The sequence below is a fragment of the Ochotona curzoniae genome, unplaced genomic scaffold (assembly GCF_017591425.1).
Source record: "Ochotona curzoniae isolate NIBS_2020 unplaced genomic scaffold, NIBS_Ocur_1.0 scaffold_4701, whole genome shotgun sequence".
In the NCBI taxonomy this organism is placed as follows: domain Eukaryota; kingdom Metazoa; phylum Chordata; class Mammalia; order Lagomorpha; family Ochotonidae; genus Ochotona; species Ochotona curzoniae.
Window position 1 is genome coordinate 77,836,887 of NW_024467122.1, and position 14,484 is coordinate 77,851,370.

At 45.3% G+C, this 14,484-nt stretch overlaps 1 protein-coding gene across 1 annotated transcript in view; it reads right to left on the bottom strand.

Annotated features, from left to right (window-relative positions):
• ADAMTSL3 (ADAMTS like 3) overlaps window positions 1-14,484 on the bottom strand; it is a 274,961-nt gene that overhangs the window by 68,171 nt on the left and 192,306 nt on the right. Inside the window, exons 19-20 of the mRNA XM_040968470.1 lie at window positions 6,897-7,089; window positions 6,604-6,783 (exon numbers count right to left, since the gene is read on the bottom strand). Of these exons, the coding sequence (XP_040824404.1) occupies window positions 6,604-6,783; window positions 6,897-7,089 (373 nt within the window). The remainder of the gene's footprint in view (window positions 1-6,603; window positions 6,784-6,896; window positions 7,090-14,484) is intronic.

Below are 14,484 nucleotides of genomic sequence, written 5' to 3' on the forward strand. Positions count from 1 at the left end.
AATAACACTCCAAGTTCTACCAAGAGTGGCTGAACCCTCTCCTCTGCTTCTCACATTCTACCATCTTCTCAATTCCCACTTTCAAAAACCTCACTAACCTGTGCCTGTTTTGATCACTGCCCACAATACTCTTGCCTTTCATTTCTACCTGTCTGCACTCGTGCTAAACATAAATCAATAAAAATTAAAAAATTTTTAAAAATTACATTTGGCAAGCACTGAGACAAAGAGGAGGAGAGAGAGAGAAAAAGAGAGGGAGAGAGAGAGAAAAAGAGAGGGAGAGAGAGAGAGAAATAGAGAGATCTCATATCTACTGGTTGATGCCCCAATGTCCTCAACATCCAAGGACAGGCCAGGCTGAAGCCAGGAATCTGGAACTTCACTTCCCACACAAGTGACAGGAAGCCAAATACCCGAGCCATTATTTCATTATTGCCAGAGTGTACTTTAGTGGGAAGCTGAAAATTAGGAGCAGTGCCGGGCCTTGAACTTGGGTACTGACATGGCCGCAGTCATTTTTTCATACCAGTTCTACATTTGCACCATTTACAACAGTTTCTTGGAATTCAGGGAGACTTTGACTGTTTTCTTTCAATTTTCTCATGGCAATGTATGTGGGGCATTTTATTGGGCTTTTGGTACATAGCTGTAAACACTATTTCAGCTGTTGGCCTCATTTAACTGTGAGTTCACTGAGGACAGTTCTCGATTCACCCCACTGCTTTTTGTGCCTGGGGTTCCCCAACATAGTGGTGTTCAGTGGATGTCTGCTGATTAAATGCCTGAGCATGTGTGGCTGTGGAAATAGGAACACACAGCAGAGTGGGGGGCTTTCACAAGTCTCCTGCAGCCAAAGGGTTTCTCCAAGCACCAATTCAGTGAAAACATGTGAAAATGGTCCTTCCTTGCTGGCAACCGCAATTCAGCCAGAAAAGTAAAGTGTATTCGGGTTGTGTGTGTGTGTGTGTGTGTGTGTGTGTGTGTGTGTGTGACAGAGAGAGGGGGTTGGAGGAGACTGGGAGAAGAATAGGGGGGAAATGGAAAGAAAAAGAGGGGAGATTTAAAATATATAGGACAAAGAGAGAAGTCCATGGATTTGGATACATGGATGTATTTTTGAACACATTCAACTATAAGGGAACTATCCAATTGAATACCAAAAGACATTGTTACTCAAGTGGATGAATGACCATCTACATAGTGATTTGTGATAAGAAACACAATTAAGACAATATGTTTTAAAAAGATTAAAGGGAGGGCTGTTGTGCTGGCATAGCAGGCAGTCTCTGCCTTATGTTGTTATCATCCCTTATGGGCACCTGTTCATGTCCTGGTTGCTCTGTTTTCTATTAAGCTTTCTGCTTGTGGCCTGGGAAACCAGCATGGCCCAAAGCCTTGGGACCCTGCACCTGTGTGGTAGACCAGAAGGAAGCTCCTGGTTCCTGGATTCAGATCAGCTCAGCTACGGCCATTGTGGACATCCACTCCGAACCAGTGGATCAAAGATTCTTCTCTGCCTTTCCTCTCTGTAACTCTGCATTTCAAATAAAAAGAAAATAAATCTTAGAAAAAGAAAACAAAATGTTTTAAAGAAGCTTACCCCAGTCTCTTAGACTTTGTAGAAAGGAGTGCAAAGGCTAACACTTCTTGATGGCCTTTCCATCCTAAATTCGATCAATGGGCTGAAAGTGTGTGTGTGTGTGTGTGTGTGTGTGTGTGTGTGTGTGTGTGTGTGTGTGTGAGCAAACCTTTCCTGTATTTGCCTGCTATTAAGTATCTCACAACAGGTTCCCAGGAATAGAAAATTCTGATTTTTGTTTCAACTTCTGTGGTGCAAAAACTTCCATTCTTGCTGGTTTTAAGCTATCCATCTGATATCAAGTGCAAAAGTTGAGAAGAGACCACAGCCATTTTCCATAGCTAGTGAGAAATGATTCCAAGACACTATTGCCTTCATAAGTCATAATTAATAAATTTACTAAGAACCTGCGAGGGCACATTGGGAAATGCACATGTTGTGGGCAGAACTTGAACTGTTCTTTGCCTTTAAAAAAGGTGCATTTGTAGGAATCTTCTGCTTTTTACTTAGTGTATGGAGATGTATTTCAAGAAATCAAGAGCTGGAAGGCAGGTGTAACTAAATACAGAAAATGAAGAGGTCAGAGATAATTAGAAATGATGCAAATAATGGTACCCTGACCAAGACAGGAAGTGAAGTAGTGCAGATGGCATGGAGATGGCATGGAGAGGTTGTTCCTTTGCTTTCCTACAATGAAGATATAACCCATAGGAAGGTGGAAAAATGCAATGAAAAGATGGTAAGTTTATTTTGGGGCAAAATATTGAATATCTTCGTAGTTTTCCCTATGAACTTTTTGAAGACCCTCTATTTGTTAGCTGGGGATGTGACAAGTCTTCCTAGACTTGGAGATTCCCCCACAGACACTGAAGACGTCAGGACACAGAATCAACCACAGAGCAAAATCCAGCAATGCAAACTCAAGAGTCACATGCTGAGCCTTGTGGGGAAGTCAAGTAGACAAGCCAGCAGAGAAGATGCATTTGAATATACAGGAAAGCTAACAACCCCCCCAAAAATATCACAAAGGAGAAAGCTGAATGTAGACAGAAAGTGCCATCAAAGTAGAGAAAATACAGAACGAGGGAAGGTGACTGGATTTCAGTCCAGGAAAGAGGACAGAAGCAGGTGTACTGCAGATTCATGGGACCCCCCACCCCACTTAGGAACACTGCCAGCCATGAGTCACTGTTCTTTTCCTGCAACCTGGAGAGCTGTGGACAAGAACAAAAGGCTCCTTTCTGCCTAAGGCTTGATCCAGGTCTAAGGAATGGAAGCAAACCGCTAACTCAGTGAATGGAGAAAAGCTCAAACATGCTGTGAATAGAAGGCATGTTGGGGCAAAAGGACCATTAGGCCAACAGGGCTGACTCCATGCAGAATGCAAATCTTGGCACAGCTCCTCAGCAATTCAGTGTCCAGGTTAGTGGCCATTGCCAATGTGGAGACTTTATCCAGAACCACAAGATTGGATGGCCGCCTCCAAGTGAGCCATCCTGTGGCAAAACGGCCCATTTGGCAGGCAGGTGGGTCATTTGGGGCCAGAGTACCTGCCAAGATAAAGCAGCTCTGAAATGAGAGAAAATTTCATCTAATGGAGCAAAACTGAACCCAGCAGGAAATGCGGACTGGGTTGCGGCAAGCTGTGTGCCTTGCTGGACTGAAGCTGAACTTTGGCTTTTGGAGTCGGGGGCTACACTGAGTATGCACTCACCAGCTGAGGGCTTCTTGGGTTTTGGCTTTGGCTGCAGGGGAGAGGGTGTCTTGGTTGAGTTCAGCTCTAGGTATAGCAGATGTTGCTCCTTGCTCTGAAGCAGGACTGCCTATGATCCTGGCTGCCTTGGGCTCACTCCAGATCACCTCTTCTTTTGTTTGTTTGCTTCCTCCTCTTGTTTTGTTTTTCCCCAGCAAAATCCTTTCCATGAATCATTTAATGATTTTGTTTCAGTAGATCTAAGCTTTTTTCTAAAGCATGCTACTTCAATTCCACCTTGTATTTTCTCTAACTTTGCAGACTCCTAAGGAAGAGTACTGACTCTTCGGGCTCCATAGCACCCAAGGACCTTCCCACAATTGCTTTACCACTGGCCTCAAGGAGAGAGTAAGCCAGAGAAGACCACCTAAGAGCTCTGGAAGAAGCTGCCCAACAAAATACAATACATGTGAATGAAAGGTGGGAAGCACTGTGTGATTTTAGGGAGTGGAAGTCTTCCTGGAGCAAGAGAGCTTAAAGCCACACTTGGGATTTGAGGACCTCAACAACAAAAACACTAAGGCAAACAACACAATGTGCATGGCAATGGCATGACTTTAGCCCCCCATAACTGGAACCCACACATTGAGTTTGTCACTGGGAAAGGGAAGAGAAGCAATGTTACCACCATGCAGCTGCAATGAAAAGAAGTATTTCCAAAAGCCAGGAGGGAAGTGTAAAGACCTGTTTAAGTTTAGTGGAGGTATTTTACAGAGTGGTAGTGGCTTGAGTTGCTCCCTGGATGCATCCAGAAACAAGTGCCTCTTTTTCCCACAATTCCCACCCACTTCCTTTCCCTTCAGAATTGATCCCAGAAGTCAAATTGGCCCAGAGTCACTTCTAGCTTGTAAGAACCAAGAAATCTAGGGCCCGGCGCGGTGGCGCAAATGGTTAAAGGTCCTCGCCTTGCACGCCTGGGATCCCATATGGGCGCCGGTTCTAATCCCAGCAGCCCCGCTTCCCTTCCAGCTCCCTGCCTGTGGCCCAGGAAAGCAGTCCAGGACGGCCCAAAGCTTTGGGAACCTGCACCCGCGTGGGAGACCCGGAAGAGGCTCCTGGCTTCGGATCGGCATAGTATCGGCCCGTTGCGCTCACTTGGGGAGTGAATCATCGGACGGAAGATCTTCCTCTCTGTCTCTCCTCTCTGTATATCTGCCTTTCCAATGAAAAAATAATAAAAATAAATCTTAAAAAAAAAAAGAACCAAGAAATCTAACCAAGGATGTGGGAGCAGAAAGTGATGCTTCTCGCACTTGAGAGAGCACCTCACAACCCAGGGGATCTTGCTGACAGGTAGACCCTCCCTTAGATCTGGATGGGATTTGAGGGTTTTCATTTCTCCCAAACACCCAGCTAATGTCCACCTGACTGGTCCTATGCCACACCAAGTGTAGCTAGGAGACAAAGCATTCACAATACCATGAGTGCTGGCCAAAAGGCACGGGCCTTTCCCTGCTGTGATTCTCGCCTCAACCTTATAGTAGTAGCAAGTGGATTCTTCACCTTCGGTGACAATGGGGTTTAACTGGAATAAAAACTGCCTACCCACTCATCAGGTATCCTGCTGTTGAACCTGCACCCAATTTCCCTGCTTGACTCAGTCTCAAATTAATGATTTTTCTTTAGAGAGCTTTTTCTCCTTGTGTAGACAGGACAGGAGAGAAAGCAAACCAACTTTTGTTCACAAAGCTTCAAGGGGCAGATGTCTAACTTTCCCAGTGTTGCTCGGAGACATTGTCTGTCTTGAAATAGCTGTGTCTCCTTGTCTAGGACCTGCCCAAAGAAAGAGACAGTTTCCTGTCCCTTGCATCACTGACAGCCAGTGTAACAATCTCTTGTGGAGAGTCCTTCCCAGTGGAATCATTGCTAGCTCCTCCTCGTAATGTGGACAGAAGGAGTGGGATACATTTCAGCCTACAACCAGAAATGTGGACTTGTCATCAAAGTGAGTAAGAAGGGCCTACTCTGGTAGATGCTTCTAGGCCTACTATCTTAATTCTAACAGCAGCCATAGTTAGAGAAAGGAAAATGGGGGCTCAGTGAGTTCTGGTGTTTTGAAGCAGGACAACCCTCTGGTAGGATTAAAGCCCTTGTTCTTGAATACAAGACAAGAGTACATTCTCTTTCTTCTAAACTTGGGTGACACAATCTTGGCTTTGAGTCCTACCACTTCCCTTGGGTAAGTTCCTTAATCTGAATGAATGAATTTACTGTGCTTTCTCATCTGTAGAGATGGAGACAACAGCTGCATCCAAGGCCACGTCATGAGAAGATGGTGGTAGATGAGGACGATGCCCGATACTAAACTGGGGACTTGGCACATTTCGTGAATACACTCACTGCCCTTTCTTATTTCTTGAGGTTATTCCCGAGGTTAGAGCTAGCTCTCTACCTCTTTAATCTAATCTGGTTGGCAAGGACATGAGATTACTCGCCCACCCCACACACACCACTGATAAGGTATCTGATAAGATACTTCAATTACCTGCTTTAGAATCTGTGTTAAACCTCAGTTCAGCATGCAGCGAGGGTAAAGGACTGTCAGTCCAAGAAAGACCACTTTGGCTGAAACAGTAACACCTGGAAAATTCTGAGCAACCAGGCGATTTAGGAATATCATGGGTCATTAGATGGTCTAGGGATGGAAGAGCAGGGAAATCAAGTGGGCAAGGTCACACAATAGAAAAGGACCCTTAGAATAAAGTCAGAAGGAATGGGCTTCTACGTCTACCTGGCTAGCGGTGGGAGTCCAGGCCACTCACTTATGCCATTAAGGTTTTATTTACCCACCTGGGTAATAAGGCATCACTACCAGAATGTGTTAAACCATGCCTGCATTGTCATGATGTGCCAGAAGTCTACTTTTTTTTTCAATCATCCAAGCTTTGATGATGAAGGATAAAACTTGCAGCAGCAAGACAGAGAAAGTGAAGGTGTGGAAAGCTCTTCAGGAAGATGAAACGACAGGATTGAACAATGAATACCATAGGTGGGGGCACAAAGAAGAGAAGAGCCAAACTGATTCTTAAGTTGATCCTTTCATACTGTGCAGCTGGCAGTTTCCAGAGCAAGGGACTTCTCTGGGAGAAAGATGATGAAAGCAGTTGAAATACTATTAATTCACAGCTGCAAAGAAATCAGTGTGCTTAGGCCTGGACACCTGCCCAGTCCAGAGTGTGGGCGTGAGGCCCCCTTACACCGTACAGCCCAGACACCTTATTGCACCTTGCAGGAACTTGAGCATGACCTTGGGGGAACACACAAATCTTACCTTTGACCAGTTTCCTGCAGCCAAATATGGAGGGCAGTCTGTCCTGGCACAGGACTTATGAGAGGAAGCCTTGAGCCCTGGGCATAGCTCATCCGAGAGGTTCAAAAAACTGCCATCTGTCAGCAGCTGCCGGCAGGTGACCCTCCGGTTCTGAGTCCCTCCACCGCATGTCCTGGAACACTAAGGAGACAGGAGGAGTGAGAGGAGGGGCCTGGCCTGTTTTTCTTGGTACAAGGCAGGGTTCTTTCCATCAAAGTCATGGTGAGCCTTGGCTAGTGGCCAGGCTGCCATACCTGCCGCCACTCTTCAATGTGCCAGCTTGGCGGGCAGTCGAACTGATTGCACGCTTGTAAGGCGTGGGGCTTTTCGTCTTGGCATTCCTCAGGAGCGGCAGGTGCTTCCTCGGGATGCAGGCAGTACACATCTCGGGTCTGGATGCCAACTCCACAGGTAGCCGAGCAGGGCCCCCACGTGCCTACATGCCACCTGTTCAGTGAGACAACCAGAGCAGTCAGATCATGAACAGATTCGACACTGACTTTTCAGTTAAACCTTTCAAACAGTCTTATTGATAGTTCTAGAACAAGGTATTTTTCTGGGCATCCAGACTCCAGAATATGTATTTAGATTCTTCAGCCTCAGCATCCCCATCAATATGTGCAACCAAAATACCAGGACATAGTATTTCAAGGTAAGAAATGTCAGGAAAGAGTTTAGCAGTTTTATTCAGTGGGGGAAGGCCCTGAGTGGAACACAACAGGTTGGTGAGGCCGGTATTGTGGCACAGCAAGTTTAACCCCTAAGCCCTGGCCTGTAAAGTCAATAACACATATGGCTTAAGTCCTGGCAGCTCCACTTCTAATATGCCTGGAAGGCAGCAGAAGTTGGTCCCAACACTTGGGCCTCTGAACCCATTTGGGAGACCTGAAGGGAGTTCCTGGCTCATGGTTTCGGCTTTACCCAGCTCTGGCCACTGTGACCATTTGGAGAGTGAACTAGTGGATATTGGGGCTCTCTCTTTCCTCCTGTGTCTCTCCCCCAATGTGTGATGCTGCTTTTCACATTTTAAGAAGCAGGTTTGTAGGTTTTTTTCTCTCCCTGTCCTACCATCAAATATAGAATCCTGATTTTGTTATGGGTAGACTTCCAAGGCAACGGTGATTTATGCAGGTGTCAAAAGAGATTTTCAATACTTAAAGCACACTTCAGGAAACCTTCAGGGCACCTGGACTCATTATTTGGAATATCCCTAAGAAAAAAAAAATTTTATGTTAACATTGGGTTTATAGCATCTATATGTAATGTGACTCCTGTCCAGTAAGACCTTGGAAAAAAATCAGATTTTTCTCATGAAACATCTGTGAAAATGAACAGCCACGGCAGCTGTTTTCCATGCATATTTCCAAGTTGCCTTCAAGGAAGATTCTCCCACATCATTCACCTACCAGAAGCTCAGGACAGGACCTAGTTTCCACACCCATAACGATGTTGCAGAGTAATCGTTTTTAAAAATGTCTCTTTCCATCTACCGGGTGAAAAATTACACAGAATGTTATTGTAATTTGTGCATGTTAAATTTTTAGTAAATATGAATTCTTAGTAAATAGGAATTTTTAGCAAATATGAATCTCTCATTGGAGAGATACATTGCAAGCAAGCGATTTTAAAATCAGATGTTAACTGAAAGAAAATACCAAAGGAAAGATATTGAAACAACTTTTATGAACTGTATGCTCTCCAATACAAGATAAAATAATAACATCCATTCTTACAACAAAAAGCAAGTGCTCTAATGTAAGTATTTGATTATTAACATAGAAATATGTGTACATTCTTGTCTTGGTTTTATTACAAAAGAATGGCAGGTCAAAAAGTCACTTGCAGAGTATTTTCTATGATCCTTCACTTATTAATGTTTGTAGAAAAATTTGGACAATTATACATCAAAATATTAACTGTAGTGATCTCTAAATGGTAAGATTTTTATTTTCTTTATTCATTTTGTTTTAAAAATTGTCTTATAAGCACTTATCAGAAAAAAAAAACAACCAATTTCAGTTCTCTGGAACAGTAATTAATGTTTATGTAAAAATGATTTTCAGGTGCGGCTGCTTGGTGTAGCAGCTAAAGTGCAGTTAGGGACCCCTGCATCCCCTCCCAGGGTCCCCAGGGTCAAGTTCTAGCTCCACTTCTGATTCTGTCTTCTTGGAACTGTGCACCCCGGAAGGCCCAAGTACTTGGGGCCCTGCCACTCCCACGGGAGACCCAGTTGGCGTCTGAGGTGCCTGATATGAGCTCGTTCAGCCCTTGCTCTTGCGGGCATCAATAGAAGTAGACCCACAAATGGACGATCACTCACTGTGCCTGTTTCAAACACGCCTTTTCTCTTTTTTTAAATTACAAAGGTAACATTTTCAGTTTTTCTAATATTCTATAAGAAGCATGTGTTAGGACAGAGACCCCGGCCTTCTCCTGGCCCGGGAGCACCTAAAGCCTCCTCGTGGGTAAGTACCCGCGGGGGATGGCTGGGAGCTGGGGGTAAATTCCTAGCTCTCCCCTGTCACCACCAGCCAAAAGCTGGCAGCAGGACAGGTAGGGTGGGTCCAGTCTCAGGACAAGGGGCAGGCTTAAACCCCCATCAAGGTGGCACTTGTCGGGGGCGTCTCTGCCGGACGGAACCCCGCCAGGGTCTTGGCCACAGTCCCTGACGCAAGGCAGGGACAGAGACCCCGGCCTTGGGCGGCCAGTGCACCAAGTGGTGCCAGGCTCTGCCTGCTGGCTGCCCAGTGGCGAGCTCTGGGGTTTTGATGATATGAAATAGCTGCTTTGGGACACCCATAAGTAAGACCAGCGTTAGCGTAGGTTAGACACTAATTTCTGATGATTCCCAGGAACCGAGACATGAAACCTTAATGCAAGTGTGGGACTGAGACCTGAATGTTCGGACTAAGCAAACCTTAGTCCACAAACATGATTGGAACACAGCGTGCAGCGCAGGACATGCCCAGCTTGGTTTTGGCTCCAACTGGTCCACATTAAGCACAGAGTTGAGCCACGGTGTCTAAGGCAGGGGTCGTGACAGGTGGATGGGGCTGCGGTCGGGTCTGGATACAGTTGTCGTCTCCCTTGGCACAAGTGTGGACTGGAAAAAGACGTACCGGGCCAGGCCAGACCGTAACACCTTCTGGTGCTTTGGAGTACCAGGGTAGATGTGGGACGGACTAGGCTAGGTCCCAACCTCAACTGAGCCATATACGAGCTATATAGGGGTGTGGACAACCGTGGCTGGGCTGAAACACTCTACAGCAAGAACCAGAATGGGATGATGGCCAGTTAGGAAAGGCCACTGTTCCTGCTAGGACAGGAAGCGAACTGGCACATGGACCCACTGGTATGCGCAAAACCTGGCACATGGAGAGGTTCTGATGGAGGAGCTCGGGCAACTCCTCTGGCAGGACACAGACCCTGCAGGTTAGCGCAAGGAACATGGAAGGTAACAGCCAAGAGGTCATAGAAAGTGTCCCACTGGCATGCATTTGGCATGGGTTGGGGGCAGACCAGGCTGAATCTGCTCATGTCATCCACTGGTAAATCCGAATGCCAGAACAGAGTGCAGGTCGAACCAGGTCCGGTCGTGACAAAAGCAACACACAAGTTGGAATGCCAAGGTGACGTAGCCTGAGCCGGATACAGCCACAGCACCCAACCAGCACATGTGAGAACCAGGAAAGAGGAGGCAGAGCTGACAGGGGAATAAAGGGTGGTTCCCTAGCTGAACAGCAAGTTACACTGAGGAGCGTGAGCTGGGTAGGGGGTAGACCAGACCAGGCAGGGACACAGCACCTGCGCACCTCATGTGGACCAGATTGGGTGAAAACCAGGCTGGGCTGACTATTCCCACTGGTGCAAGCTACAATCAGAGTTGGTGAGGGTTGTTGGGGCTTAGTTGTAGCATCAGCTGGTGGAAGCTGGTACAAAGGGTTAGACATGTTGAGTTGAACCACAGGGCCAACTGGAGAGGGCACAACTGGAATGGGAGCGACCTGGGAGGGAAATAGTGGGCTCCTCCCTCGTGGGTCATCACCTTCCACGGGAGGGCATGGGAACTAGGACAGGGGCTGGGGTGGCTAGACAGACACCCAACAACATCCATTGGGGACGGTTGGATGAGATGGTTGGATGGAAGTAGGTTGCAATACCTGTTGGCAAGTATATGAACAGAAGGGTATTTGGGACAGACTGGACTAGTATGCCATACATACTGGCAAGCCAGGGTAGGGGGTGGGCCTGGTTGGGGTTACTGTGGGCCGCCCTGACTGGGCTGCAACTCCTACTGGTACGTGCGAGGGCCAAGTGTGTCCAGGGCGGAACCAGGCTGGACTGCAAGAGGACACGGGTGGAGCCAGAACCGACCCAGCAACTGCAACCACCAGCTGATCAGGGCAATGGACTGTGCCGGGCCCTATGCTTACTAGAACACGCAGGAATCTGGACTGGGAATACCTCAAAATTTCTTTGAGGATCTCCCCAGTCGAGACACCGGACTCAGAGTCCTAACCAAGAAAAGACAGAACAAGTCAAGCAACAACCTCAGCTATCTGTTGGCAGCAAAATACTGGGCAAATGGAGACTCTAGAAGGGACTGTGTCAATCAATGGACTCTTCAATGACCACATCGTGCTTGGAGTGGCGAGACTGGCAGCGACCCATGAATGGTGAACTACTGGAACCACTTGAGTGAGTATCTCAGAGCATGCCCCACATCCGGGACTTAGGGTGGGTGGGAAACTGGGTGGGGCTTCTTCCTCTATATCCCCCTTTAGGCCTTGAACCTTTTTTACCCCCAGTTAAATATGTAAGGATTGTCAAAGGAAAAAAAAAAGAAAAAAAAAAAAGAAATTGAAGCAACATAAAGACTTTATACAAAGCATAATCCACTGAATTTTCACTGTAACTCTTTTGTATGAGCCATATCTGAGAAAAGAAATATGTGATTTTATGAATAAACTAAATAAAACTTCAAAAAAATGAAGCATGTGTTAGTTTTGAAAACCAGGAGAATAATGAAAAGTACTTGAAGTACACAGGATAAAAAGAGTAAATTTTTTATTTATAAATTTATTTTTTTATAAATTTCTCAATGAAGACATAACACACAAGTATGGAGATAGACTAAAAAAAGCACACTTATATAGGAAGTATGAGGTATTAAATACAGGGAAATTGGGTAGAAATATAATTAAAATGTTTCAAACCTTAATTAAGTGCTTCTGTAAGCCCTTGGAACATAAATAAGGGGGAAAAAAGCAAATAAGAATATAGAAAATGTAGGGGCTAGCATTGTGACATCCATACCAACACCAGTTCAAATCCCAGTTGCTCTACTTTCAATCCAGTTCCCTGCTAATGCAAACATGGATAAAAGGCTTGGTGTAGATCCCGAGTACTGGGTCCCTGCCATTCATGGGGGATGCCCACATGGAATTCTGCTTTGGCCTGGCTCAGCCCAGGCCATTGGAGACAGTTGGGGAGTGAAGCAGCGGATGGAAGATCTCTCTTGTCTCTGTCTTTCAAGTCAATAAATAAATAAATTTTTAAAAACACATAAAAAGTTGAATACTACATTTGAAAATATTAGCAAATAAAATAGTTTCTGGGAAACTATACAGTCTCATCAAAGAAAGACAGGACTTACAGGAAGTCACGAAGGTCAGAATGGGTCAAGTGTGCAACCTCCAGGATGGGATTAGTATGTTTATGAGAAGAGACAGTGAGGCCATGCTCCTACCACCTTGAACACGTCCAATCTTGTCTGAACTCGGAGGCTGAGCAGGGAGGGCCAGGCCCAATTCGTACTCAGATGAGAGAAGAGACAGTGTAAGGACACCAAAAGAAACCGTGCAAACCAGGGGAGCCCTCACAAGTGATTGGTCTCCGCCGAACTTGGATTTGGACTTTGCAGCCTCTGGAGGCTCCAGTCCCTGGCATTCTGCTGCAACAGTCCAAGCTGACTTATATACTATGTCTCCTGACCATATAGAACATATTCAGTATTTCCTCAGTATTTAGAAACTATGCAATAACATTTTAAACCAATCATGGGGCAAAAAAGAAATCAAGTGGAAAGGTGATAGTATTTAGAGTGAATATTAATAAAAAAATTTTAATTGCAAAATTTGAGGGATAAGGCCTGCCAAGATCAGATGAAAATCAATAGTCTCAAATGCATATTTTTTTAAAGATTAAAAATAGTCATTTAAGAAGTTATTTCAAAAGTGGACAGAAGAGCTCTCTTGTTCTTGCCTCACTGCACCGCTTTTCAGATCAATACAATAAATCTTAAATAAATGGAAAATTTACAGGGCTTGCATCTAGGATCCTTGATTACGATAAGGAGATACAAATTTTGAATGCTTAAAATTTGTAATTGGTGGCAAGACAGAGACAGGGAGCAGTCCCACTTGCTGGTTCCCTGCCCAATGGTTCCCAGCTTGGCTCAGAGCCTGGAACCGGACATCATGGACAGAGAACTCCATCCAGGTCCCCCATGGGGGCAGCAGGGACACAAGTTCTGGAGTCATCACTGCGTCTTCCCAGGTCCATCCTGACAGGAACCTGGAGTCAGGAGTCAGAGCTGGGAGGCCCGGTTACTCCAAAGTGAAGCATCTCAAATGAGGTCAAACACCGGCCTCATGAGTTGTTTCTTAATTCTGTGCATGTTAGAAATTCAATGAAAATGCAAAATGTAAATGTGAATTTATGATTTCTATGCATCTAGCACATGCACAGCTATACATATTCATGACCGTCTACAGGGTAATTCAGCCTCTCCGCTTTCATTGCTCGAGATGAAAGAACTTTGGGCAACCTTGAAATGCTCTCACTTTCTACTGTTGTGCAGTGTTCTGCTCCTTCCTGAATTCTCCTATATATTTTTAAATTATTACAAGCATTCTTTTAATTGTACCAGTTTATGTGGTACTGTGTGGTCATTTGAAACATGTATTTCTTGTGTAAAGATCAAATCAGGTAGGTTAACATTTCTACCATATTATTTCCTATTTCCACATTGATGTACTTTTGATTCAACTTCCCCTCTGCTTTTTTTTTTTTTTTTTTTTTTTTTAGATTTATTTGCCTATTTGAAAGCCAGAGTTTGAGAGACAGAGAAAGACAGACTAGAGATAGCTTTCATTCACAGCTCCAACAGCCTGGGCTGGGCCAGGCCACGGTCAGAAGCCTGGAGCTCCATCAGGGTCTCCTACATGGATGCCAGAGGCTCAAGCCCTTGAGGCATCTTTTTTTGTTTTGTTTTGTTTTGTTTTCCCAGGCACATTAGCAGGGAACTGGATGGGAATTAGAGCAGCTGGAACTGGAACCAACAGTCATATAAGACGATGGTGTGGCAGGTGGTGGCTTAATTCACTGTGCCATATGCTTGTCCCAGTCTTGGGAATTTAAGGGGCACCCTCGACAATGCTTGGTTCCTCAAGATCATTTCCATTCTCACAAACACTAAAAGGAGGCCACAAGCACTTTAACTGCAGTCAACCCCTCCACACTTCAGCGTTTTAAAAGGCTTTATTCAATACTTCTTGTTTTAAAACTCAATCATCAGATGTTATTGACTTTTATAAATGTGCTTTGATCACTATCTATCCTCACATCACAGACTTTGCTCCTTAGGACCAAGTTTTCCTGCTTGATGATGCCAATGCTTTAACACAGTGTGTTTACTGGAAGTTGGCTCACAGTGAAATCTCCTGTCTGCCCACCTTGCAGACCCAACACAATAGCAGCTGATGCAGATCAATCACCATGTGCCAACATCTTTGTTAAGCAGGTCATGTACTTCAAGCTCATTTAATCTGCCCATGCCTT